Source organism: Rhinatrema bivittatum, chromosome 15 (genome assembly GCF_901001135.1).
Source record: "Rhinatrema bivittatum chromosome 15, aRhiBiv1.1, whole genome shotgun sequence".
NCBI classification, from domain to species: Eukaryota; Metazoa; Chordata; class Amphibia; order Gymnophiona; family Rhinatrematidae; genus Rhinatrema; species Rhinatrema bivittatum.
In genome coordinates this window covers 45,256,210-45,282,944 of record NC_042629.1, presented here as the reverse complement: position 1 = coordinate 45,282,944, position 26,735 = coordinate 45,256,210, and the positions used below count along the sequence as shown (strand labels likewise).

General features: G+C 44.2%; 2 protein-coding genes across 3 annotated transcripts in view; one reads left to right on the top strand and one right to left on the bottom strand.

The window, feature by feature from the left end:
• NDC80 (NDC80 kinetochore complex component) overlaps nt 1-11,608 on the bottom strand; it is a 167,753-nt gene extending 156,145 nt beyond the window's left edge. Inside the window, exon 1 of one of the 2 annotated variants that reach the window (XM_029578372.1) lies at nt 11,473-11,608. The gene's annotated coding sequence lies outside the window, so the exon portion shown is untranslated. Of the gene's footprint in view, nt 1-11,253; nt 11,388-11,472 lie in introns of those variants that run through there. The other variant, XM_029578373.1, reaches the window with a different exon arrangement.
• A 347-nt stretch (nt 11,609-11,955) lies between these two features.
• Nucleotides 11,956-24,553, top strand: TAF13 (TATA-box binding protein associated factor 13). Its single transcript, XM_029578374.1, has 4 exons — nt 11,956-12,134; nt 13,768-13,846; nt 22,359-22,456; nt 23,114-24,553. The coding sequence occupies exons 1-4, from the start codon at nt 12,000-12,002 to the stop codon at nt 23,282-23,284; spliced, it is 483 nt and encodes a 160-aa protein (XP_029434234.1). The 5' UTR covers nt 11,956-11,999; the 3' UTR covers nt 23,285-24,553.
• Nucleotides 24,554-26,735: the final 2,182 nt, after the last annotated feature.

Below are 26,735 nucleotides of genomic sequence, written 5' to 3'. Positions count from 1 at the left end.
AGCTCCCTGAGGTGCTAGGTTCCCTTGTGGGCCATCCCTTGGGTTGAGCCAGGCAACCATGGATTTGGATACCCCTGGCTGTTATGGCCCGCTATCTCCAGGGATCTTGATAGCCAGGGGACTGGCTCCCTCTTGGGATCCCGAAGTCCCCTCCTGTCCACCACTCACTCAATTCAGGGAAATATTCCTTTTTTTTTTTTTTAATTTTCTTGTTCTCCGAGTTAAGCTTGTTTAAAAAAAAAAAAAAAAAAGGATAGGAGAAACAGGTTTGAAGGATCCAGGAAATTCGGCCTGTGGTACAGTGCTGGGGTGGTCGGCCAGCAGGATCTTCCATGGCTGACAGAAAGGAGAGAGCAAGAGAGGCCGTGTGAAATTAGTTTTCCCTAGTGGGGGAACCTGTGCTGAGCGCCGTGAGCGTTGTGCAGCATTTAGACCATTTGCCGTTTTCCCACACCAGCAGTGTCAGCACAGGTGCTCGTCTCGGAATGGCAGTCATGTATGTGGCTGCCTTGCGGCGCTGTGCTAGGGCCAATTGAATTTGCGGGCCTCATGGTGGACAAGCCACGTGTGGAGGTTTGCAAGGCCTGCCTGCTTGAATTCTCGCTCCCTCTGCACAGGTTGTGTGTCAGGAGGAGAGGGATCTTCCCTTAAGGCTAAGTCCAGGAGGGCTTCCCAATCAGAGGGGACCTCAACAGGTATAAAGGGTGGGGGGGGGGGGGATCTCCGCTGCTGCTGCTTCAAAGGGGGATCGCAGACAGGAGACCCCAGTCAATCAGGAACCCAGGGACTCCCCTCCTCCACTCTCTCCGGTAGGGCAGGAACTGGAGGAGGGTCAGGAGGCGGCAGCAGATTCAGTCTCCCTGAGCAGGAGTTTGAAGGCCCATGGGGGGGTTTTCCCCCGAATTTGTCCTGCTGATGCATGAAGCCTTTCTGGCTAGGAAGAGGGCATGGGAGAAGAGATCCAGAGATAGAAGGCCAGGGCCATCCAAGAAACCTAGGCTGGCTTCGGCAGGCAGTTCTGGGTGCGTGCTCAAACCTCCGGGGATTACGTGGTGTGGAGGGTGACTCCAGGGATCTGGATGACTGATGAGATGCAGGAGGATGCTTCATTGTAACAGGGAGCAGACCCCGATGGGGGTCAGACCCCGGGATCCAGATGTGAGGAAGGATGACCTGGATCTTGTGGAGGGGACGACCCTTGAGTGATCCACCTGTTTAAGAAGTAAGAACGTTGGCCCCTCACTCCACTGGTGTTAAGTCTTAAGTCTTGCTTGTGCTGGATCCAGAAGCTTCAGGAACAAGCCTCAGCTGGTGTCTCACGGCTTGGCTTTTGAGAGGGGGCGCTTGAAAGGATATTCAGAATCAGTAATTGCTACCCTTCTGCAGGCGAGACAGCCTGCTACTTCAATGGCATACATCAGGGTTTGGAAGGTTTTTGAGACCTGGTATCTACAACAACACCTGGATCCTCTGTCAGCAACGGTTCCACATATTTTGCCCTTTCTGCAGTATGGCTTGTCCAAGGGTTTGGCCTATAGTTCACTCCATGTCCAGGTTTCTGCGTTGGGTTAAAACAGAGGTAAGGTGTGGGGGGTAAGTCTTTGGCCTCCCATCCTGATGTCATCCAATTCCTGAAGGGAGTGAAGTATGTTCGGCCTCCAGTTCGGAAGACATGCCCAGATTGGAGCCTTAATTTAGTCTTACAGGTTCTCTGTTAGGCGCCTTTTGAGGCTTAAGGATGAGCTTCCTTGAAGGACCATACATTGAAGGCAGTTTTTCTGGTTGCGATTTGCTCAGCCAGATGGATTTTGGAATTTCAGGCTCTATCTTGTCACAATTGTTTTGCGTATTACTAATGACAGAGTGTCCTTGCGTATGGTGATTTCCTTTTTGCCACAAGTGGTTTCTGCTTTCCATGTGAATCAGACAGTTGAATTACCGGGTTTCCTGGAATAGTCTAAAGATTTGGCGGAAGGTAGAGCTCTCCATCTTTTGGATGAGCATTGTACTCTGTTACATTATTTGATGGTCACTAATTACTTTCGGCAATCAGACCATCTGTTTGTGTTGTTCGGTGGAGCAAAGAAAGGAGAGAAGGCTTCCAAAGCTACTTTGGGTTGTTTGTTGAAAGAGGCTATTTGCTCGGCCTATATTTGTAAGGGTCGAGCCATTCCAATGGGTCTGAAAGTGCATTTGACTAGAGCTCAGGCAGCTTCTTGGGCAGAGTGCCAACTGGCGTCTCCCCAAGAGATCTGCAGGGCCACGGTGTGGTTCTCGTTTCATACTTTCACCAAGCACTACCAATTGGATGTTCGGATGCAAGAGGATACTACTTTCAAGGAAAGGTGTGTGAGAGTGGGTCTTTTGGTTTCTTGCCCAGTGTAGGGTTGCTTTGGTACATCTCACATGTCTGAACTGATCTGGGTACGTTCAGAACAGGAAAGTTAGTTCTTACCTGCTAATTTTTGTTCCTGTCATACCACAGATTAGTCGAGACCCACCTCGGTACTGCTGCTGAAAGACTGAATTTCTGGTATTTTCCTCTGTATAATCAAAGAGTTTCTTACCAATTATTCTGTTTCTGTTAGATCAAGTGATTGACTGTTTGGATACTGGAGTTATGTTGGTCTCCAGTTAGAGGGTATCCAACCCTGGGGAAGGCTTTCTAATCTTGGCTTGGGTACACGTCAATACTGAGGGACTGCAGGTGGCACTCTCGTTTATGTAGTAGTGCCTCAAAGTTTTTCTTCTCTGCCTCCATCTGCTGGTGGGGATGCATAAACTCGCTTGTCTGGACTGATATGTGGTATTACAGAACAAAAATTAGCAGGTAAGAACCAGTTTTCCTATAAAATCAAAGCATCCCCTTGAAGAGATATAGCAATAGAACTGAGCCATTATGAAGGGACAACACTGAACCCATTGTCCAGTTATGTTTTAACACAGATCTGGACAGCTGAGTACCATTTGGCCCTCCTAGCCTTCCTGCCTAAATTACATGAAATGAGAATATCATGTGTGTGTATGGGGGCATACAAAACACATGAAATTATTTGTTTTTCCCACCATCTCTCTCTTCCACTGCCCCCCTCCACCAATGCCTACAGATAGGCCTGGGGGAATGGGGAGTGCTGGGGTAAGCTTGGGGATGAAGGAAAGCTAAAGAGACTAATTCTAGCACTCTTCCCCTTGCTAGATATAGAGATGCCAAATCTTATACATTACGGTTCCCATAGAACAACCTTCCACTTCCAAGCACATAGGACTCTGCCCTAGGGCCCTGAATCTTAGGCAGAGAGAACAGCCCCCTGCTGACTGCTCAAGCCCCTTGCCGCTAAGCAGCATGCAAGAAAAAGGGAGGGAGAGATGAGCAAGATTGTAAGGAAAAGCACAGTGCAAAGCAAAAACCCAGCTGCTCCCTTATCTTGCCCCCCACCCCCCTTCCTGGGGAAGGGAGGGGGGAGTGAAGCTGGAGAGAAAAGTAGAATTTATAGTTTTTGTGTGCATATTTCTAATTTTAATTTATGATCCCTTATTCTGTATTTGGTGAGGGTCTATGTTCTTTGACTGTGACTGAAGTGAAGTATTCTACTAGGGCATAGGGACCTGTGGCAGTCTAAGCTTGTTCTGTTTTCCCAGTAGGAGGCATATACAGGTAGGTGTTTTAGGGCCCAGTGGAATATTTGCAGTGATGCCTTTTCATATCGGTTAGATTTTAAAAGGGGCACGCACACATGGACGCTCCAATTTTATAACATGCGCATGGAACACGTGGAACAACAGTGGACCTAACTAAAAGGAGCATTTACCAAGGCAACTAATCTATATGTAAAGAAAAATGAAACCTATCTGGTTCTCAAAGGAGGTGGCTGACAAAATAAAGGCTAAAAGAACAGCGTTCAAGAAATATAAAAGATCCCAAAGGGAGGAGCACAAGGAAGAATATCTGGTAGAACTGAGGGAGACAAAAAGTAATCAAGATGGCAAAAAGTCAAGCGGAAGAAAGGATTGCCAAGGAGGTAAAGAGGTGACAAAACATTTTTCAGATACATCAGTGAAAGAAGAAAAGTCCAAAGTGGTATAGTGAAATTGAAAGATGAAAAGGATCAATGTGTGGAGAGAGACGAAGAAATATTAAACAAATACTTCAGTTCAGTGTTCACTAAAGAGGACCCTGGAGAAGGTCCGTCGCTAGTTAACAAGAAACTGGAGGGGAATGGAGTAGATGTAACTCCATTTACAGTAGAGAATGTATGGGAAGAGCTGGAGAAACTGAAAGTGGACAAAGCCATGGGGCCTGATGAGGTTCATCCCAGGATACTGAGGGAGCTTAGAGATGTGCTGGCGGATCCGCTATGTAACCTGTTCAATAGATCCTTAGAAACGGGAGCGGTGCAGAGTGATTGGAGAAGAGCGGTGGTGGTCCCGCTTCACAAGAGTGGGAACAGAAAAGAGGCTGGTAACTACAGACCGGTCAGCCTCACCTCAGTGGTGGGAAAAGTAATGGAATCACTGTTGAAAGAAAGAATAGTGAACTATCTACAGTTGCGAGAATTGCTGGACCAATTGATTCACCAGGGGAAGATCCTGTCAGACAAATCTGATTGACTTTTTTGACTGGGTAACCAAGGAATAGCGCTCAATGTCATCTACTTGGATTTCAGCAAGCCTTTTGATACGGTCCCGCACAGGACACTGGTGAATAAAATGAGAAGCTTAGGAGTGAGTGCCGAGGTGGTGGCCTGGATTGCAAACTGGTTGACGGACAGAAAACAATGTGTGATGGTAAATGGAACTTACTCCGAAGAGAGAGCAGTGTTAAGCGGAGTGCCGCAGGGATCGGTGTTGGGACCGGTCCTGTTCAATATCTTTGTGAGCGACATTGCGGACGGGATAGAAGGTAAGGTTTGTCTTTTTGCGGATGACACTAAGATCTGCAACAGAGTGGACACGCCGGAAGGAGTGGAGAGAATGAGACAGGATTTAAGGAAGCTGGAAGAATGGTCGAAGATATGGCAGCTGAGATTCAATGCCAAGAAGTGCAGAGTCATGCACATGGGGTGTGGAAATCCGAAAGAACTGTATTTGATGGGGGGAGAAGGGCTGATATGTACAGAGCAGGACAGAGACCTTGGGGTGATAGTGTCTAATGATCTGAAGTCGGCGAAACAATGTGACAAGGCGATAGCTAAAGCCAGAAGAATGCTAGGCTGCATAGAGAGAGGAATATCGAGTAAGAAAAGGGAAGTGATAATCCCCTTGTACAGGTCCTTGGTGAGGCCTCACCTGGAGTACTGAGCTCAGTTCTGGAGACCATATCTCCAAAGGGACAGAAATAGGATGGAGGCGGTCCAGAGAAGGGAGACCAAAAAGGTGGAGGGTCTTCATCGAATGACTTAATCTAAGAATCTAAATATGAACACCCTGGAGGAAAGGAGGAGCAGGGGTAACATGATTCAAACTTTCAGATACTTGAAAGGTTTTAATGATCCAAAGACAATGACAAACCTTTTCCGTTGCAAAAAAATCAGCAGAAACAGAGGTCACGATTTAAAACTCCAGGGAGGAAGACTCAGAACCAATGTCAGGAAATATTTCTTCACGGAGAGGGTGGTGGATGCCTGGAATGCCCTTCCGGAGGAAGTGGTGAAGACCAAAACTGTGAAGGATTTCAAAGGGGTGTGGGATAAACACTGTGGATCCATAAAGTCTAGAGGATGTGAATGAAGAGAAGAGGCAAGGGGGTGGCTTGCTTGTGGGAATGACAGCTACTACCTGGAGATTAATATCCTTATTCAATAAACATACACACAGTTAATGTGACTCCAACATTGCTCTATGCTTCAACGGCAAGAAAAATGTGGAAAAAAGGATTTGCATCCACAAAAAAGCAGTGGAGTAGCTTGCTTGTTATGGCAGTTACTACCCCAAACCAAATAAGCCTGATACTTCACTTTCAATGCACATCCAGCATAGCTCTCTGCTTCAACGGCAGAGAGAATGAAGAAAAGATGATTTATATTCAGCATCAACCAACAAGGAATGAATTACATAGTCTGGGTAAACAAATAAGCATGGGTGTGTAGCTTGCATGTTACGGCGGCTACTACCCCGAATCAATTAAGCATGATACTTCACTTGGAATACATATCCAGCACAGCTCACTGCTTCAACAGGGAGGAATGAAGTAGAGAGGATTTATATTCAGACAACCAACAAGGACTGAAGTACACAGGCAGGGTAAACAAACGGGAGTAGCTTGCTTATTACGGCGGTTACTACCCCAAACCAATCAGCTAGATACTTCACTTAGATGCAGCTCCAGCACTGCTGTCTGCATCGATGGTGGGGGTGGAAGGGAATTGGAACCAAAAAGTTACCAATAAGGGCCCTGACCTCAGCGGTCAGAGTAACAAATAAATATGAAAACAAATAGGTGTTAAAGCTTGCTGGGCAGACTGGATGGGCCATTTGGTCTTCTTCTGCCGTCACTTCTATGTTTCTATATATGCCAGTGCGCACATGTGTGCCAGATTTTATAATCCATGAGTGCATGTGCAGGCAGAGCACGCAGGGGGGCCTAATTTTGTAAAAGTATGTGCGGTGACGAAATCGGACCTTCCAGCGTTCCCTCCCAGTCTGCTCCAGTTTAGGAGCGGACTCAGAGGGAACTTCCCTACCCCTTTACCGAACCCCCTCCCTCTTCCCCTCTCCTCTCCTCTCCACCCCCTAAACCCTACCTTTTTATTTTGGTTTTCAATTTACTTCAGCTCCCAAGCTGTATAAGGTGATCCGAGATAAGAGAATAAATTATTTATCTAGACAAGTACAGAGGTATGTTCCAAGTCATAATTTACGATCTGCAAATGGTTTATAGTGCCTGGGGTTAAAGAGATTAAAAAAAAAACAAAAAAACCCCACCACCTAAAAATCAGTATTCCTAAAAAGGATGTTCTCAGTGTACCGACCTGCGCTTTTGGAATTCAGCACCATTGGATGTTAAAGCTGGAGTCTAATTACTTGTCATTTAGAAACAAAGTGAAGGCATGGCTCTATCCTAGTCTGCAATAGGCCTGGTTGCTCTGTGTTTATGCCCTTTGGGATTGTATGGTATTGATTGTAAATTATGTTTATTGTTTGTATTTAATGTGAGAAATGCTTAGAATGTTGCTATTACATAGAGAATAATAGATATAGGGTGCTTTAAGTTGCTTTGCATATCTGATATTGAAGACCTACTCTATGTTGCTATAGGAAATAGGAATGCTGCTGGAAAATTTGTTCAGAGCGCTGCCAAAAAATAGAGCAGGAAGAACAGACACTAGAAATGTCTTTGTAGCTTTGTTAAACACAGTGGACAGAACTGAAGTTGCAGCCTTTGCTTAGAAGAATAGAAATCATGTAGCTTGTCTGACCCAGCTTCTGCAGAAAAAGGAAACTGACAGACAGGCTGTGCAGAGTTGCTGGTTCAGCAGAGCCCAAGCACTTTCCCCAGAAACCCCCTATTAGAAACACATTATCTGAAATTAAATCCCACCATGTCCTGAAGGCCACACCATGAACCTATAAGCAGGAGCCAGGCCTATGTAAGGGCTATAGAGAGCCTGCACAGCTCTGGTAAATGTCATTTTCTTCTATAGAAGCAGTTAGCTTCACTCCTGCTAGCTGTACACCTAAGAGATGCTGAGCTAAGTAACTCCCTCAGTACAAACCCCCTCCCTATGTTCCAAAGGAAGCAGGTGCAATTAAGAGATACAGCTACAATCAGTAGAAGTAGAGAGCAGCAGACTTCCTCCCCACATACTCCTCCCGTGTGCAAGCTTCTAGCAGAAACAGTAAGGCCAGGCCTGTCACTGGTAGCAAGAATATGATGAAGAATATGCCAAGAGATGCTAACTGCAAAGCTAGAGATAAGAACTTTAAAAAAAAGTATAAAAGCCAGTGACTGTCTAAAGAAATTGTACTTGCTTGATAATTTACAGCTTGTACCCATCTGTGCAGATGTTTATTTATTTAAAAACTTTTATATACCGACGTTCATAGGCATATCACATCGGTTTACAGATAACAGGGGGATAAAATATAAATGCAACAGAAAGGGAAGTATAAAGTAACTAAGGCACACTAAGGGGCCTGCCCCTTAGTGCGCCCCTTTGTGAGCCTAAGGAATCAGAACAAAGGCCACTCTGATAGACACCCTCGCCTCAGCATTGCTACACGTGACTCACAGCCAACACACGGTCACCCGCCTCCAGCCTCTGCCAGCATTCATCGAACACGCAACCCATTCTTTACCGCACAACTAGATCATAATGCTTCCGGGACTCCCAATCCCTATCCTTCACCACAACTTCTACAACACAGGAAGAGCAACAATGCAATATCATCCACGCTCTTCTAAATCTCTCATTCCGATCCTGATTTCACCTCTTACCCAATTCCTAGGTCTCACTCTATTCTCCCTGACACTATTCAACACACAAGCCATCACCAAAAAAACTCTGATCCTCAATGACTATCTCCTAGACCAGTGGTTCTCAACCTTTTTTCTGTCGGGACACACCTGACAGATGGTTCTCACATGCGTGACACACTGACCCATGATCGTCACGGGGCTAGATGTAAAAGTACAGTTTGCATCCACGGGAACCCCCCTGACCCACAATAATGGATGTAAAGCAAAATTATGACATTCCCCATACAACTCACCCTACAAAAAAGATGTTCTGGTATCATCTCAGTAACAGCAACTCAAACTCCTTCTACTGCCAGGCTCAATAGCCCTATTTATGAAAAGACAGCAGTTTACCACCAATGCATGTCCTCTTGAGAAAACACAACAAATAAGACTGATAAAACACTTACATGCTAGTAAAATATCTCATCTCGGTAACAGACACAGAACCGACCTAACATACTCCCAGGATCTGTAGTAATGCACATAAACTAATCCGCACACAGTTACACCTGTATTATGGAATACACTCAAACAGGAGCAACCCTATCTATGAAAAGGCAACACTACAAATATTAAAATCAGGCCCTAAAAACCAATACACCTCTTATTAGGATAACAGAACTAGCAAGCAGCTATAGATCCCCACACAGAAATAATTGTAAAACTATACTAATAAGCGGAATAAATGTTTCAAAACAGCTATGAACAGAATAACATCCAACAATTAAAAACTCATAAAAACTATTAAAAATTCTCCAAACACCAATAAAATATTTCAAAAAAAGCAGACACATCACATAATATTAAATAATTAAAATGGCAGTCAATCAAGAAAAATAAACTTTAAAAGCCACCTTTACTTACCCACTCCAGCAGCTCTCCTACTCCTCTTCCATGCAGGCCATAGCACACAGCAGAAGCAGCAGTAGAGGCTAAGCTCTATACTCATGGTCCTCTTCCTTAGTCCCATGTCTCTCACACACACACACACCATACCAGTCATGCCTCCATGACCAGTTTCTGTCTCTCACACACCAATCATCTCCCAAACAGTCTTTGACACACACACCAGTCACCTTCCTGAACAGTTTCTCTCATGCCATACACACACACAGGCTTCCCACTCCCGTGTTCTACTTACATATACGGGCTTCTCACTCTCATAATCACTTTCTCTGTCTCACACACACTCACCAGTCTCTCACTCCCATGCTTGTTCTCTCCACATGCACAGGCTTCTCATTCCCATAATCACTTTCTTTCTCTCACAGACACACACAAACACACACCAGTCACCTGATCTCTCTCATGCATACACACACAGGCTTCCCACTCCCATGTTCTCTTTCAGATATACAGGCTTCTCACTCCCATGCTGTGTCTCACACACACCCAGGTTTCTCACTCTCTTCACATGCACAGGCTTCTCATTCCCATAATCACTTTCTCTCTGTTACACACACATACACACCAGTCTCTCTCTCATTTCCATGCTCGCTCTCCACTGCACAGGCTTCTCATTCCCTGAATCACATTCTTTCTCTCACATTCACACACCCCAGTCTCTTTCTCTCACACCCAGTCACCTTACCAACCAGTCACCTTACCAACCTGTCTCTCTCTCTCATGCATGCAAACACACACAGGCTTCTCACTCCCATGCTTTTTCACACACACCCCCACAACACCAGGCTTCTTAAGCCTATGCTTTCTCACATACCCAGATTTCTCACTTCCATGCTTTTTCTCTCTCACACACACACACACACCAGTCACATCCCTGACTGTCTCACACTCTCACATACACATCAGTCATCTCCTTGAGCAGTCACTTTCATTGTCTCTCACATACACACACACACACACAAGCTCTCTGACCAGTTTCTCTCAATCACACACATGCTCTCAATCAAATACATTCTCTCACTTCAGAAAAAGGACTTGGCTATTTAAACAAGCCTTTCCCGAGTCTAATATCCATTAACTGACCATTGCTGCACAATGTAAATACTGCTCAATGTAAATATTTTACTTCTGTATAAACTCTTTAATTATTGTCTCCTTGCTCCACCAATTCTAGCAACCCTGTTACATTGTAACTTTTTTGTTTCTTATGCACTTATTATATGTATGATGTTACTGCACCCCCTGTTATCTGTAAACCAGCATGATATGATTGTATCATGAAAGCCGGTATAAAAAAGCTGTAAATAAATAAATATAACAGGGGCCTGCAAAACTTGGAGGGGGTTGAAGAAAATGGTCAGGTGACCTAGGCAAGAATTTTAAGAGAGAGAACTATAGATAACACACTATGTACATAATATACCTGAGTTAACTACAAAGTAAGGATACGGAAATGGCTGAGGAAGGAGTCTCTAATATACCTGAAGTGATTAGGCAGTTATAAGGATAAGAGGTTCAAGGCAGAAATGCATGGATATGAGATTAAAGGCAAGTATACAAATGAATAGCGTTACATGGCGATTATACAAGGAAGATGCAATTAAGGAGCAAACAATTTAAGGGGGGGGGGGGGGGATCTAGGAGAGGGGTGGGCTAGGGAAGTGCATAGGGCGGGGAACAGGATAGCTTAACTGTCTTGGTTATAATAAAATGACTCTTTCGCTGAAGTGTTGCTATTCACAGTCTTATTCCCGAGAGGGAACCGCAATGTTATTTCCCACATTTAATGTGTTGTAAACTGCTCTGATCATTTTTTTTCTATTTGTGTGGTATTAAAAAGTCTGGAAATAAATACAATTCTAGTCCTACTTCTTTTTTCAGAACAGTACCTCAAATTTTGAAAACTCCAGAAAAAACCAGGACGGGTGGCAACCCTACCCAGCATCGAATTCAGCCTTCCTTCCTAGCACTCATCGCCTTAAGAATTAGTTATTTATTCCCAAAGCTCCTAAAAGCGCTAGCTAGAATAAAGCTCTCCTATAAAGCGCGTTGGAACGGCTCCTTCTCTAGAAACAAACAGCAAAAATAAATAGTCTGTTGATACTTACTGCACTCAGCAACATCCGTATAAAAAAAAGCTGATTTTTAAAAACGCGCCAACTTCAAGCGCAGCCAGTAACTGACTCCGGGAGGCCGCCCTTCGCCTTGGCTCCAGTCCGTGGGAGGAGCTGCAAATTCTCAACGCTCATTTTTGAGTCGGGCAAGAACCTTCTAGAGCTCACAGAGGACATAGTAGTGAGCTTTCCTCCAGTTGTTATTGGTTGAAAATTACTAATATGATATCTATTTTACATAAGCTATAGCTATATATTTTTGAACAGTTTGGCTTTAGACATGATAAATAAAAGTCAAAAGGTAACTGTTTCGTCGGTTTTTTGGTTCTTTTTTCTTACGCTATTATGTTCCGTGAGTTGATGCCCGAATTCAAAATGGCTACCGCGCGCCTCTAATCATAATCACGGAAGGCGGAGTCGAGTAACTGACTGACCTTTAAAAATGACTTCACTTGTAAGAGAAAATAAATTGAAAGTGCTAAAACATCGGCCGTTTTCGCCGAATAACTCTGAAAAGAAAAATGATTTTGTGTAGCTTAGTGTCTCGAACTACTCATTTTACAGGATGTGACGTTGCCGGATGTGCACGTCGGTCCGTGGAAGTGACGTGCCTTTTGAGGACGCGGAGGATGGCTGATGAGGACGAGGATCCCACTGTGAGTTAAACTTTTGTTGTCGGCTTATTGTAGTTTGTTAAGGCTTTGGTTTTAGTAGGCTGACGAATAATAACGATTAATATTTCGTAGGGATTGAAGCAGAACTGGTTCTTTAGTGTTATATGTAACAGCTTTTTATTTATTGTAACTCACAAATTCCTTTCTTTTAATTTTCCTTTACCCGGACTTTCCCTGGGAACTCTGTCTCCCGACAAATAGCTGCCACGAGAATATGTGCAGAAGTGGTTATGACAATTAAGTGCAGGAGTTCTGCAAGCGTGCAAAAAGAACATGATATCATAGGTTTTAGCTACCAACAAAGACATAAAAGGGGAAAAGCCCTTTAGTTCAACAGGTCTTGTGTTAACTATGTTATTCTTTACAGAAATGGATATCAATTTAAGAGCTACTGGGTACGTGTTGACTGTACCTCCCCTTTTTTTTCTCACAGCTAAAGTTACTCTATGCTTAAAGCGAGTCCCAGCCGCCTCCACTGAAAGGCTGTACCATGCAAGAAATATCACCTTACCTTAGCCTGGTCTAGAACGTTTTGTTACTAAAGAAATCCTTGGATTTAGTATTGTTTTCAGGCTATTTGGATGTCTTCGTTGTATTCCCATCAGGCCTTAAAATTAGATTTTGGTGAGTTGACCCTATTATCTTGCTAGAACCTCCCAGAGTGTGTCCAGCATTCTGTTATATCTTATGCTGGGGATGTCTCCAGAACTGAATGGAATACGCCAGCTGAAGGCTCATTGGTGACTTGTACAAAGAACATTATCACTTCCTTTATTTAATTTTTTTATTTTTAAACCTCTGTATATGCATCTTATCATATCAGTGGCAAACACTTCCTCCTGCCTTATTTCATAAACTTGAGGTCATGAGAGAAATCATTCCTAGATCCTTGTTATGCTCACTGGTCGTTAGTATCTCTTCCTCCATCACATACTGCTCCCCTGGGTTTGTGGGCTATGTACATGATTCTGCTCTTTTTTTTTTGTACTCTATTCTAATCCATTATCACACTTCACTGTTAATTCTAAACAAAAGATCTATTCATGCAAAAAGAAAAGCAAAATCTGTATTTAGAATATTAAAGTTCTATAAAAAAAAAAATAGCCAGAACAACCAGAAGGCTAATTCCCTGTACGTACAAGGATCAATCCAGACCGTGGGTTGTGTCCCATTTCCAGCAGATGGAGTCAGAGCGAAAACTGAGAGGGCGGTCCCTGATAACTGGTGCGCCCTTTGTAAACCTTCAGTATTTCTCTGACTCCAGCTTATGGCAGTTGCACCTTGGGTTCCCCAGTTCATTCCATCTAAGTGTTTTATGCTTAACAAAACAACTCTCCTATTGTGGCAGCTTTTTCCAGAATGTGTTTAATGGTTCTGCTTTTATACATATATGTTTTGTTTCTGTGTTTACTGGTGAGTGCAACAGCTTGTTACTTCTGTACTGTTAGTTCTAGTGCATCAAATGCATTGGGTGCCTTTTATTGTGGTGTTATTCTATGGTAATAGAATATTGGTGCAAAATATTATTTGACAAAGGAAATTGGTTCTATTATAGCTTGGCAAACTTGGGTATAAGAAGATGCTTTTCTTTCCTTCTCATTCTGTGATTTATTAGTTTGAAGAGGACACTGAGGAGACTGGTGGTGGAGCAGAAGGCGGGCATGGGAAGAGAAAGAGACTATTCTCCAAAGAATGTGAGTTTTTGGAAACTTGACTTTATAGTGCTGGGATTAAATGAGGGAAAAAGGAGCACATGACCTGGGTGACACACCCAAGAGAGTATCCTTAGTTTCCCAAGCACAGCAATAACACCAAATTCATTGCCATCTTTCAAGCCAATTGCTGGATTCTGTCTCTTGTTGCTTCCATGGCTGGAATGTCTTCAACCTGGTGGCAGAAAGTGAAATGGTAGAAGAAGGTAAGTGAAAGAGGATAGAGAGAAATGGTTGGGTGGGGGGATGAGAGGGGTGCTAGTCAGAGGGAGGGTGGTGCTGCTGGGCAGATATGGGGGAAACCTGGGGGGAGGGGGGGCTAGATGCTGCTAGCAGATATGGGGGTGGGGAAGAGACATACTGTGCTGGTGGTTGCCATCACTACCAAAGGAAGAGCTGGGATGGAGCTACCATTGGTCAGATGGGTTTAAGGGCATAATTTTTGAATATCTGCCCCATTCACAGGCAAAATTGGTCTCAGCACTGAGACTTCAACTATGAGTTCAAATAACGCAGAAAGGAACTAAAGCTTGTTTTCAACTATTCACGGCTTCCCTTTTTATTCTGGGCACTGTAATTCATATTTGTTTTTGGCAGTGAATAACTGCCAGGGTGCACCAGTTATGTGTTTCTATAAATGTCTTCTGCCCCCTGGATCTCAGCATAGAAGGTGGCCTTCATAATGCCAATTCTTAATGACTTTTTACCTTCCAAAGGGCCAACCAAGAAAATGATGTAGTACATCAGCTTTCAAGGCCTCCCGAAGAAGAAGAGGTCCCTGAGGTCTGGAAAGCTCATGAACCTCATTTTGGTTAATAACATGTCATACTGGGTCAGACCAAGGGTCCATCAAGCCCAGCATCCTGTTTCCAACAGTGGCCAATCCAGGCCATAAGAACCTGGCAAGTACCGAAACACTAAGTCTATTTCATGTTACCGTTGCTAGTAATTGCAGTGGCTATTTTCTAAGTCAACTTAATTAATAGCAGGTAATGGACTTCTCCTCCAAGAACTTATCCAATCCTTTTTTGAACACAGCTATACTAACTGAACTAACCATGTCCTCTGGCAACAAATTCCAGAGTTTAATTGTGCGTTGAGAGAAGAACAACTTTCTCAGATTGGTTTTAAATGTGCCACATGCTAACTTCATGGAATGCCCCCTAGTCTTTCTATTATCTGAAAGACTAAATAACTGATTCACATCTACCCATTCTAGACCTCTCATGATTTTTAAACACCTCTATCATATCCCTCCTCAGCTGTCTCTTCTCCAAGCTGAAAAGTCCTAACCTTTTTAGTCTTTCCTCATAGGGAAGCTGTTCCATTCCCCCTTATCATTTTGGTTGCCCTTCTCTGTACTTTCTGCATCTCAATTATATCTTTTTTGAGATGTGGCGACCGGAATTGTACACACTATTCAAGGTGGGGGGTCTCACCATGGAGCGATACAGAGGCATTATGACATTTTCCGTTTTTATTCACCATTCCCTTCCTAATAATTCCCAACATTCTTTTTGCTTTTTTGACTGCCGCAGCACACTGAACTGACGATTTCAATGTGTTATCCACTATGACTCCTAGATCTTTTTCTTGGGTGGTAGCACATAATATGGAACCTAACATTGTGTAACAATAGCATGGGTTATTTTTCCCTATATGCATCACCTTGCACTTATCCACATTAAATTTCATCTTCCATTTCTATGCCCAATTTTCCAGTCTCACAAGGTCTTCCTGCAATTTATCACAATCTACTTGTGATTTAACTACTCTGAACAATTTTGTGTCATCTGCAAATTTGATTCTCACTCGTCGTATTTCTTTCCAGATCATTTATAAATATATTGAAAAGTAAGGGTCCCAATACAGATCCCTGAGGCACTCCACTGTCCACTCCCTTCCACTGAGAAAATTGTCCATTTAATCCTACTCTCTGTTTCCTGTCTTTTAGCCAGTTTGCAATCCACGAAAGGACATCGCCACCTATCCCATGACTTTTTACTTTTCCTCTCATGAGTAACTTTGTCAAACGCCTTCTGAAAATCCAAGTATACTATATCTACCGGTTCACCTTTATCCACATGTTTATTAACTCCTTCAAAAAAGTGAAGCAGATTTGTGAGGCAAGACTTGCCCTGGGTAAAGCCATGCTGACTTTGTTCCATTAAACCATGTCTTTCTATACGTTCTGTGATTTTGATGTTTAGAACACTTTCCACTATTTTTCCTGGCACTGAAGTCAGGCTAACCAGTCTGTAGTTTCCCGGATCGCCCCTGGAGCCCTTTTTAAATATTGGGGTTACATTTGCTATCCTCCAGTCTTCAGGTACAATGGATGATTTTAATGATAAGTTACAAATTTTTACTAATAGGTCTGAAATTTCATTTTTTAGTTCCTTCAGAACTCTGGGGTGTATACCATCCGGTCCAGGTGATTTACTACTCTTCAGTTTGTCAATCAGGCCTACCACATCTTCTTGGTTCACTGTGATTTGATTCAGTCCATCTGAATCATTACACATGAAAACCTTCTCCATTACGGGTACCTCCCCAACATCCTCTTCAGTAAACACCGAAGCAAAGAAATCATTTAATCTTTCCGCGATGGCATTATCTTCTCTAAGTGCCCCTTTAACCCCTCGATCATCTAATGATCCAACTGACTCCCTCACAGGCTTTCTGCTTCGGATATATTTAAAAAAGTTTTTACTCTGAGCTTTTGCCTCTACAGCCAACTTCTTTTCAAATTCAACTTGGTGTGTGTGGGGGGGGAGGTGACTTGTCATACGATTAACCCAGTCATTTCCTCTCTCACCAGTCCCACCTCCACACAAAACAGGCTGCCTCTCTCACCAGTCATCACCCCAACCAGTCTCTCTCCTACTTGTCACCCCATACATTCACTCCAGTCACTTCACCTCTCACCAGTTACTGCCCCCTCACTCAAACACACAGACAGACACTAGGGGAATTAAAAGTATGCATATCCTAAAATTCAAAGGGATTGGCAAATTTTAAAATATGCATTGCATGATTCTGCTTATTCTGACTAGAACTTGATGGAATTATTATATCACTTGTTTACATTTGTTATCAGGCACTGGCCATCCCCCCACAAATACCACTTGTGGCAACACAAACAAGTAATTAAGGATACAGCCAATGAGAATGCAAAACCATACCTTTAGCTAAGAACTGCTCTCCAGTTGACACTTTTTACTTATTGGTAACATTTCTAGTTAGCGCGCAGTAAGTCATGTTAGTGTTTTGTGGTGCTCCCAAAACAAGACTAAATAGACAATGGCAATGAAATTGTGTCTTTCATTGAAAACGAATGCACATCTCTAAGATTCCACAGCTTGATCGCACATTGAGAAAAAATGCTTTCTACAATTTGTTTTAAATCTGCTGGTTATTAGTTTCATGGAATGTCCCCTTGATCTAGTATTGTTTGAAAAGGTAAATAACTGTCCCTTGTTTACCTGGACCACTCATGACTTTATAACTCTGATCATATCCCTGCTTAAACATCTCTTTTCTGAGTTGAAGAGCCCTTACCTGTATAGCCAGTCTTTATATGAAAAAGTGCAGCAGTTTGTTGGGCCATCAGACAAAAGAGAAGAGTTCTTGTCCAAACAAACTTGGTGGGAAAAATTTTAGAATCTGAGCATCAGGCTGACCATAGCTGCTGCTGAGTACAAGTGAGCCCCTTCTCTGAGCATGTATTACAGAGCTGCAGTTTGTAGGGCATTGATGACCAATGCTGTCATTGCTGACAGGCTTCAAACTGACCTCGCTGTTGGCAGAAATCCCACTCTCTGTCTATGGGTTTGTATGATACTTAACATGCACCAGTGACTTACCAGCAGCTCCTTTCTACTCAGCTGTTATTTGCCAAGCAGAAACAATGCATTTCCTAGCATGTAGCCAGATGGGGTTGTGCTCCCCTGCCAGCAGATGACCGAGTCAGATTTCAAAGCTGACGTCACCCTAGATACACCCATGCAGTGAGCTCGCTGTACCTTTTGGAAGAAGAAATTCTACTTTTAAATTGGAGAAAAGATTGAGCCTTGCTCTCCTGCGGTGATACCTAAAGGTCCCTCCCCCCATTTGAGAATTCCTGAGGTGATTTCAGAGATTCCTTAGAGGTGTGACCTTGGTCCAGTAGCTGGTTCCTGGTGTGGGCTTTGCTGCTGAAGCAGTTGAAAGGAGTGGGTGCAGGAAGCAGAGTGTGGCAGTAACAGCCAAAGCCCTCTTCCCCTGCAGGTGGAGACAGTGTCTGTACTCAGTCGGTAAATGCTGAGCCCAGGTAAGTTGGTTTTTTTTTGTGGGTTTTTTGTTTTTTTTAAAAGAGAGATTTACCTTCAGAGAAGAGGGGTTTCTGTAAGACTTTCTCCGGTCTCCTTGCTCTGCGTGCCATACCAACATCGTTCCCGCTCCCGTTGGGGCATAGGGAAGTGGGCTTATGAATAGGTTGTCGCCTCGCGCCCCCCCCCCCCCCCCCCCCCAGTGGACTAGGTCCCGCTTTAAGCTTGGTCAGCACACCTCGTGATAGGCCATGGCGGCACCATCTCGTGCGCTTCTTTATGCGTCTCGTATTGTCCGCCGTAGGATGCCGCACATATAACATCGTGTACATACTTGCGTGCACAGGATACCGAAAGAGCTGGGCCTTCAGGCTGTGTGTGCATATAAATGTTTAAGCGCAAGCTGATCCAAACGCATGCTGCCGCCAATGGCACCAGCATCCGAGAAACATAAACTCCTTGCTCTCTGTGTTGCTTGTCATGTTAGGGTTTCTCAGCCTAACTTGTCGGCATTGTGAGGAAGCCCAAGGGGATATGGCCTCCCTGGACTTTGTTGAGCCCGGCTCCTCCCATTCAGATGGTGGATTGGCAGCCTTAACTGGAAGTATTCCGGATCTGAGTAACCTCTTGGCTGGGTCTTCCATGGGAGAGGGAAACTCGGCTGGGCCCACCCCGGTTCCCCCTGGACTAGGCATGGATCCAGCAGCCTCTTCTTGGGTGGAATTTTTCCAGGGACTACAGGCCTTTGTATTGGTGCAGTCTATTTCCTCGCTTGCCCCTGTCCTGACGGAACCCCAGCTGGCACCCTCTCCCTCTTCTATTCCTATTGGCAGACTTCCTAGGCATGCCCCACCTGACCAAGGATATCCCTAGTGGGGACTCTGATAGCACAGACGAAGAGTAAGATCCCTTGGAAGAAGGGGAAATTCCCCCAGGATTAGAACCGTATTGAACCATGTTAAGGTTCTTTCATAGAGATGAATTGCTGGCCTTGGTTTCCCAGACCTTGGAAACGCTGGAAGTTACGGGAGCGGATTTTGTGATGGAACCAAAGAAGAATCCCATTCTGATTTCCTTGTGCAAAGCCTCTTGCTACTTCCCAGTACTGGAAGCCATCCAGGAGTTGATTGACCTGGAATGGGATGCCTCGGAAGCAAGTTTTAAAGGGGGCCGGCCGCTAGAAGCTCTATAACTCGCTGGATCCAGCAGTGTGGGAACGTTTGCATTTCCCTAAAGTGGATGCACTGGTCTGGTTTGTCTCTAAGCAAGCAACTAACCCAGTGGAGGGAGGAGCAGCCTTAAAGGATGCGCACGATAGATGGTTGGAGTCTGTCCTTAAACAAGCCTTTGCAGTAACATTGACCTTACAGATTGCTTCTTGCAGTGCCCTGGTAGTGTGTTTGTGCCCACTTCTCTCTCAGGAGGTGGATGACGCGGGCTCGGATTTAGTCCGTACTTCAGCCAGAGGAGTAGCCTCGGTGGTAGCGGATAGAAGACAACTATGGTTGCGGAATAGGTCAGCCAATGCAACCTCCAAGGCCAACCTTACAAAGATGCCCTTTAAAGGATCACTTCTATTCGGAAACAACTTAGAAAAACTGTACAGTAAATGGGGAGAATCTCCAGTCCCTTGGCTACCGGAAGATGAGGAAGCAGTTGCAGTGCCCCTTGCCTATGAGGTGCCAGTCTAGGGGCTCTCAACGTTTTCGCCCTTACAGAAACTCAACATTTCAGAGGCTCTGCCCTTTGGAAGTACTCTGTCCTTTTATAGTCAACAGCCCAAGAGAGGGATAGGTTCGGATTCAGGATCGTCCCAAACCTCCCAGTGAAATTTTACAGACCCATCTTCGGGTCGACTGTCTCTTTCCAAAAGTGGGTCGAGAGAACTTTGGACAAGTGGGTGCTGGAAGTCATATGAGAAGGATATGCATTGGAATTTCGCAGCACTCCTCGGGACGTATTCATGATGTATCCTTGCCACTCCCAGCACTGGCTGCATCTCATAGTGCAAAAGTTCCCTGATTCTTCAGTCACAGAAGAGATCCGTGGTCCCTGGGGACCGATGCCCTCGTTCAGACCTGGCCGGAAGAAGAGTTGCTATACACCTACCCTTTGTGGCCCCTGCTGGGCAGGATCGAACACCACAGGGGATTAATCCTACTAGTAGCTCCAGATTGGCCCAGGCACCTATGGTATGTGGACATGCAGAGACTTCTGGTGGAGACCTCCCCTGTGCCTCCCACTGTACAGGGTCCTGCTTCAGTACGGATTGGTCCTTCATGAGGTTCTGACTTGATTCTGTCTTACGGTCTGGCCCTTGAGAGGGCTCGCCTGATGAAGCGAGGATATTGGGCGCTGGTAATTGCTACCTTACTTCGCACTCAGAATGTCCTTAGTGTATGTGCGGGTCTGGAGAGTATTTGAGGCCTGGTGCGAGGAACGCAGTGTCCCCCATCGGGCGGTCAAAATCCCATTACTCTGGAATTTTTGGCTTTAATAAATGTGGGCCCTTAACTCCTTGAAAGTGCAGGTAGCAGCTCTCTCCTGTTTCAGGAGCAAGGTGAACGGATCCTCCCTGTCAGCTCATCAGGATGTGGCCCATTTTCTGAAAGGGGTGAAGCACCTTCGGCCACCCCTATGGTGACAGGTTCCCTTGTGGAATCTTAATCTAGTATTGGAGTTTTTGGCAGGGCGCTCCTTTTGGCTGCTGTGCAGCCTTTACTTGCGTTTATTAACCTTAAACTGTGTTCCTGGTGCCTATATAATCAGCGCATCGCATTTCTGAACTGCAGGCATTTGTCGTGTCTGGAATCGTTCCTCCAGAGGACTCCAGGAGCATTACAGCTTCATACTATTCCATCCTTCTTGCCCAAGGTAATCTCGGACTTTCATGTGAATCAGTCAGTTTTGTTGCCTTCCCTAGAAAAGCATGAGGATGTGGAGAAATACCAGCTTCTCACTCATTTGAATGTCTGTAGACTTTTGGTGTGGTATCTGGAGGCTTCAGAACCAGTCTGAAAGATTGACTGCCTGTTTGTCCTTCATGGTGGAAGGAAGCAGGACGAACCAGCTTCGCTGGCTACCATAGCCATAGACTTAATTTTTCGGTACTTGCCAGGTTCTTATGGCCTGGATTGGCCACTGTTGGAAACAGGATGCTGGGCTTACTGGGTCAGACCAAGGGTCCATCATGGCGGCATCTTATGTTGGATTAAGGTAGTCACAGGAGTCTAAGTTGAGGCAGAAAAGCCATTATCTTCTCAGGTTAAAGCTCATTCCAACAGGGCTCAGGCAGTCTCATGGGTGGAAGTTAGATTGCTGTCCCCCATTGATATCTGTTGAGCTGTGACGTGGTCCTCCTTGCATACCTTCTCCATATTCTATCACCTGGAAGTACAAGCCCAAGAAGGTACAGCCTTTGCAAGGGCGGTATTAATCAGACCGCGGGCAGCCTCCTGCCTGATCAGGACTAGCTTTTGTACTACCATTGGTCTTAAGTCCATCTGGCTTACACGCTAGGAACCGGAAAAATTATTTACTCCGCATACTGCCCCCGGCTGCCCAGGAACAGTGCCAAGGATTCACCCCTGGAGTGGATATCTATTCCAAGAGATTACGGGTATAGATCAGGACATCTATAATCTTACTGGGGTTCAACGTTTTGTTTGGTTGAGTACAGTTACAGTTTATTTTTAATCAAGTTTAATTTTTTTTTCGATAGTATGTCCGCAGTAGCTTTTGAAGAGAATAGTGAAGGACTGAGGTCACTGCATGGATGTATCTAGGATGACATCAGCTTTGAAACCTGACTCCTCCATCTGCTGGCAGGGGAGTACCCCATTGGTCCTGAGTCAATCTGTCTACACTAAGGAAAACCAAATTAACAGGTAAGTAATTTCTCCATTTTATGGTAGAACTAAATATATATCAGTGAATATGAGGATAATTTAAAGTAGAGGAAAGGTTGTGATCAGTTTAAGCAGCCCTGAAACTGGAAAAATGTTTTAAATTAAAGGGGATCCATGATCAATGCCAAGTGCTTTCCTGTCTCCATACTGGTTACAGCCTACCCACATCTCTTTTGAAAGAAGTGGTGGAAGAGAATTTTAATAGCCTTAGCACTGACTGTGGAACTGCACCGGTAAAAGCAACCTAATTAATTGCCAGATTCTATTTTTCTTTAGTAAGGTGCATGATGTATGGGTTTGGAGATGATCAAAATCCCTACACGGAGTCTGTGGATATCCTGGAGGACCTCGTCATAGAATTCATAACTGAAATGGTAAATTTTAAGTCTTATTCCTAAGTTCTTTGAGTGCTAATTTTTCAATGCACATCTGTCAGAACGCATTGCAACACACTGCAGGAGTCTTATCTCAAAAAAATAAATAAATAAATAAATTTTTACCATGGATACATTTTGAAAATAAGACATTGTGGGTCAGATGTGGTAGAAGGTGTATGGTGGAAGAAATGCTTAGTACATTTGGCCATATGGTTTTTCCCCACGAAGTACAATTCTGCTTCCTAACTTCCTTACTTGCAGGTCATCTTTTATATATCCTGCCTAGCTTTTTGAATTCACTACCGATTTGCAGTTTTCTACTCCAACTATGTCAAATCTTTTTTGCTTAGACTAGCAATGTGGCAGGTCATTTCCCTCTCTCTTGTGCCTCAGTGAATCCCACTCTAATTACAGTATATAGTGGTACTGATTTCTCAACATGTCCTGCAGCGTCAGAGTTGTTCAGTGCTACCAGAAGACTTAGGATATATAGAGACCTGAAAGATTTCAATGATGCATGAACTTCGAACCTTTTCCATTGGAAAGGAAACTGTAGAATTAGGGGTCAAGAAATGAAACTCGAGGGGGGGGGGGGGGGGGGGAATCACTGAGAACCAACATCAGGAAATATTTCTTCTTTTTGTTTGCTTTAAGACACACAAGGCAATGTCCATTGGGCGACAGGGCCGAGTACAGGTGGAAGACATTGTTTTCTTGATCCGGAAGAATCCTCGAAAGTTTGCCAGAGTTAAGGATCTGCTTACTATGAATGAAGAGCTGAAACGAGCCAGGAAAGCTTTTGATGAAGCAAACTATGGATCTTGATTCTTGTGTCTACATAGTCCCGTAAAATGGCATGGTTATTCTTCCATTGTATTAAATGCTCTTTTCTAATTTTGCTGCATATAATGTAAATTTCGAGTAGCTATATTGGTCCTGGACTAAATGTTTTGGGTTTTTTCCTTTCTTTTTTTGGCTGCGATACCTTTTTAGTGTACAAACTACCCAGTAATCATAATGTATGTGTGCTTTTGAGATCTCCACAGATATCTGAAGAAGTGACCTGTGTGATCCAGAAAGCCCCTCATCTTTGGCTAGTTCTTATATTGGTCCAATAAAAGGTATCACAGCCTGAAAGAATCTCCATTTTAATACTAAATTGCAGTTGGTTTAACTTTTTCACATCCAGCATTTGATTTTCTGGTAACTGCAGATTGTATGTTCCAGTCTTCTTTGTGAGCTGTATCAGCACATTTTTGTGTGGTGTGGTCTGGGAGTTTTATTTATTTTTTTAGGTGGCTTAAAGCCATGTCATCACTGCGGAAGTAGCTGACAGGTACTAAAAATTGATGTGATAGGGATATGTGTAGTCCTTTAATGCAGTGGTCCCCAACCCTGTGCTGGGGGCCCACCAGCCAGTCAGGTTTTCAGGATATCCACAATAACTATGCATGGCATGCAAATTTTCCGATGTATATTATTGTGGATATCCTGAAAACCCGACTGGCTGGTGGGCTCTCAGGACAGGGTTGGGACCACTGCTTTAAAGGGCTGTATTTTTTTTGATACAAACTGGTTTTGTTTTGTTTTTTTTAACAGAATAGAAACCATTTTTCTAGCTTACACATCAAAACCCTAACCTTCAAAATAGGCTTTGCTGTCTTACCTCTCGAGTTTGTAAAGATTAGCCAATTAGAAAACTAGGCACCTGCTTTGGGAGAGTGAGAAGGCTTTGTGAGTGCAAATCAAGTTATCTAATTCAGATTACATGGGATGCTTAAAACCTCATTTTCAGATATTTACAAACCATTTCTATTAGGGTAATCCTAACTGTATAATGTGCCTGTGATACATAGTGCAGTTAATGACTAGCACAGGGCATGTGGGGTGAAGTAAAGTCTCTGCCTCGGAAAGCTAACAATCTAATGACCGTGGGTAGTGAAACTAGACACATCAGAATACTAGCCAGTAACTTGTGAGTAATATGCCTTACAAGGTTTTTCATGCATCATATTTCTTTGTGTCCTGTGCAATGTAAAATATTTGCAATGTTTGGTTGTTTAAGCTGTTAAAATAAAGTTTTGATACGACATTCATAAGGAGAGCTTGTTACTGAAGCAGCTGTTCTGATTCTCAGTCTTCCTTCATCTTTCCTAGTCATTACTCCTCACAAGGCCTCTTTACACTCTCATGTCAATTTGATCTGCCAGTCATCTTGTGGTTTCTTTCCTGTCTTTCAGTCTCTCCATCCTTTTTGAAGGCGAATCTCCCAAATGCAGATGTGACTTTCTTGACCTAGTGGGGGAAGGGTACAGTTTCCTTAATGTCATTTCAAGTTCAGTCCACTAGATGTTACTCTAAGAGCAGTATGTAAGGGGGGGAGCATTTGGGCCTCATCTTAACACCTCCCTTTTAAGGTATGATTATTACCTTAGCAAAAGCTAAGGTAGTACCAAGCTGCTGGAATCTGAACTGAGAACTAAACTACATTGTCTTTTTTTTCCAATTTAGCAATTCCCGTTCTGACAGTTGCTTACAGTGTCAAAAATGTGCACTGTTGATCACATGCACACAGAAGAAAGTTAACACTTACTGATCCTGGTGGTAATCCAGGTTGACTGCAGCAGATTTTCTGGTCTTTACCTGTGTCCAGCATTAAATTCATGTACTAACTAACCTAGTGCCAGCTGATGGGAGACGGAGAAGAAAAGGTTTACTGACACTGCTACATAACCTCAATATTTCTCTGTCTCCAGCAGACAGTAGAGGTTTAAAATCTGCATTCTGGAGTTTAAAAAATAAAAAGAGGAAGATGGGGATTTCTTTCAGGAGCTTCCTCCTAGGGGATTGTTAAGTCCCTTGTGAGAGCCATCCTCCCTGGTTGAGGTGGACGAGCAGGGGGTTAGTGACCCTTGGTGTTGGCTCATCCCCTGGACACTGAGGGGGGTTTCGATTAGCTGGTGGTCCAGTTCCTTTGATCCTCTGGAACCAGCAGCCACGCTGCAACATTCAGGAAAATTATTTTGTCTTTATTACAAAAAACCCTGACCTAATAGTTTTACAGGGCGACTTGAGAGAGTTTCTCAACTTCGGCTGGCTCTGTGAGTGAGCTGAGAGCCGGCAGCAGCTGGGGGTCCTGGTGTTGACAAGGCACACAAAAGGAGGCAGCACATGTGGGACTTGCATGGCGCCAGCCAAGGATTGTGGTAAGGCCTGCCACTTATGCGGGGATATATGCAAATTTATGTGCGCGCTGTGTCTTCGGGGGAGAGGACAGCTCAGCTAGCGCAGGCTCTGTTCCAGCACATAAAAGGTCTATGATACGAGAGCTGCTGCAATCCTTGTCCTGTGTGAACGGAAACAGCAGCCATCTTGAGTCAGTCACAGTGGCACCAGAGGCTCCCAGGGGATCCCCTCCTCTCTTATTGCCTGCTTAGCAAAATCCTGCAGAGAGTGGAAGATGAGGTCTTAATGCAGGAGGATTCAGAGAACTTTTGGGCTTTTTCCTCTGACTTTATGTTACTTCTCCACAGTGCCTATCTCCTTTAGAAAGGCATCAGGAAAGAAGCACCCTTGTACCCAGGGATAGCTGCAAGGTGAGTCCAAGTCCTGAAAAAAGCATCGTCTAATAGGTGGAGGGTGCATGGCTTGGCTGGCCAGCGAGGCGGCCCCATGGAAGGTTGATGAAGGTTGATGATAATCCACTGGATGGGTCTCCAGTGGCGGAGTTCCCACAGGACTTCTTGGATTTGGAGGAGGTGTTGGTGATCAATGGGGATGACCTTAAGTTGGTCCAAGGTTTCATAGGGAAGAGTTGTGGTCCTTGATTCCATATTGCCAAGATCCTAGAAAAATTGTTAATTGACAACTCTCCAAGCATCTGGAAAACCACAATGTTACTTCCGGCTCAACACGGCTTCAGGAAGTTCTATAGCACAGAATCGCTACTACTCTCCCTATCAGACACTGCCCTCCGAGGACTCTACAGTGGCTGCTCCTACCTACTGATTCTACTTGACATCTCCGCAGCCTTCGACACCATTAACCACTAAATACTGTTAAATAGATTACGAGAAATTGGCTCATGCGATATCACGATCAACTGGTTCACCTCATACCTTTCAGACAGATCTTCCAAGGTAAGATTAAACTCAACAGAATCTAAACAGATACCTCTCCCACATGGTGTCCCTCAAGCCTCATTCCTATCTTCTACTCTCTTCAACATATACATGCTACCCCTCTGTAAACTTCTGACTGGATTAAGCCTAACCTG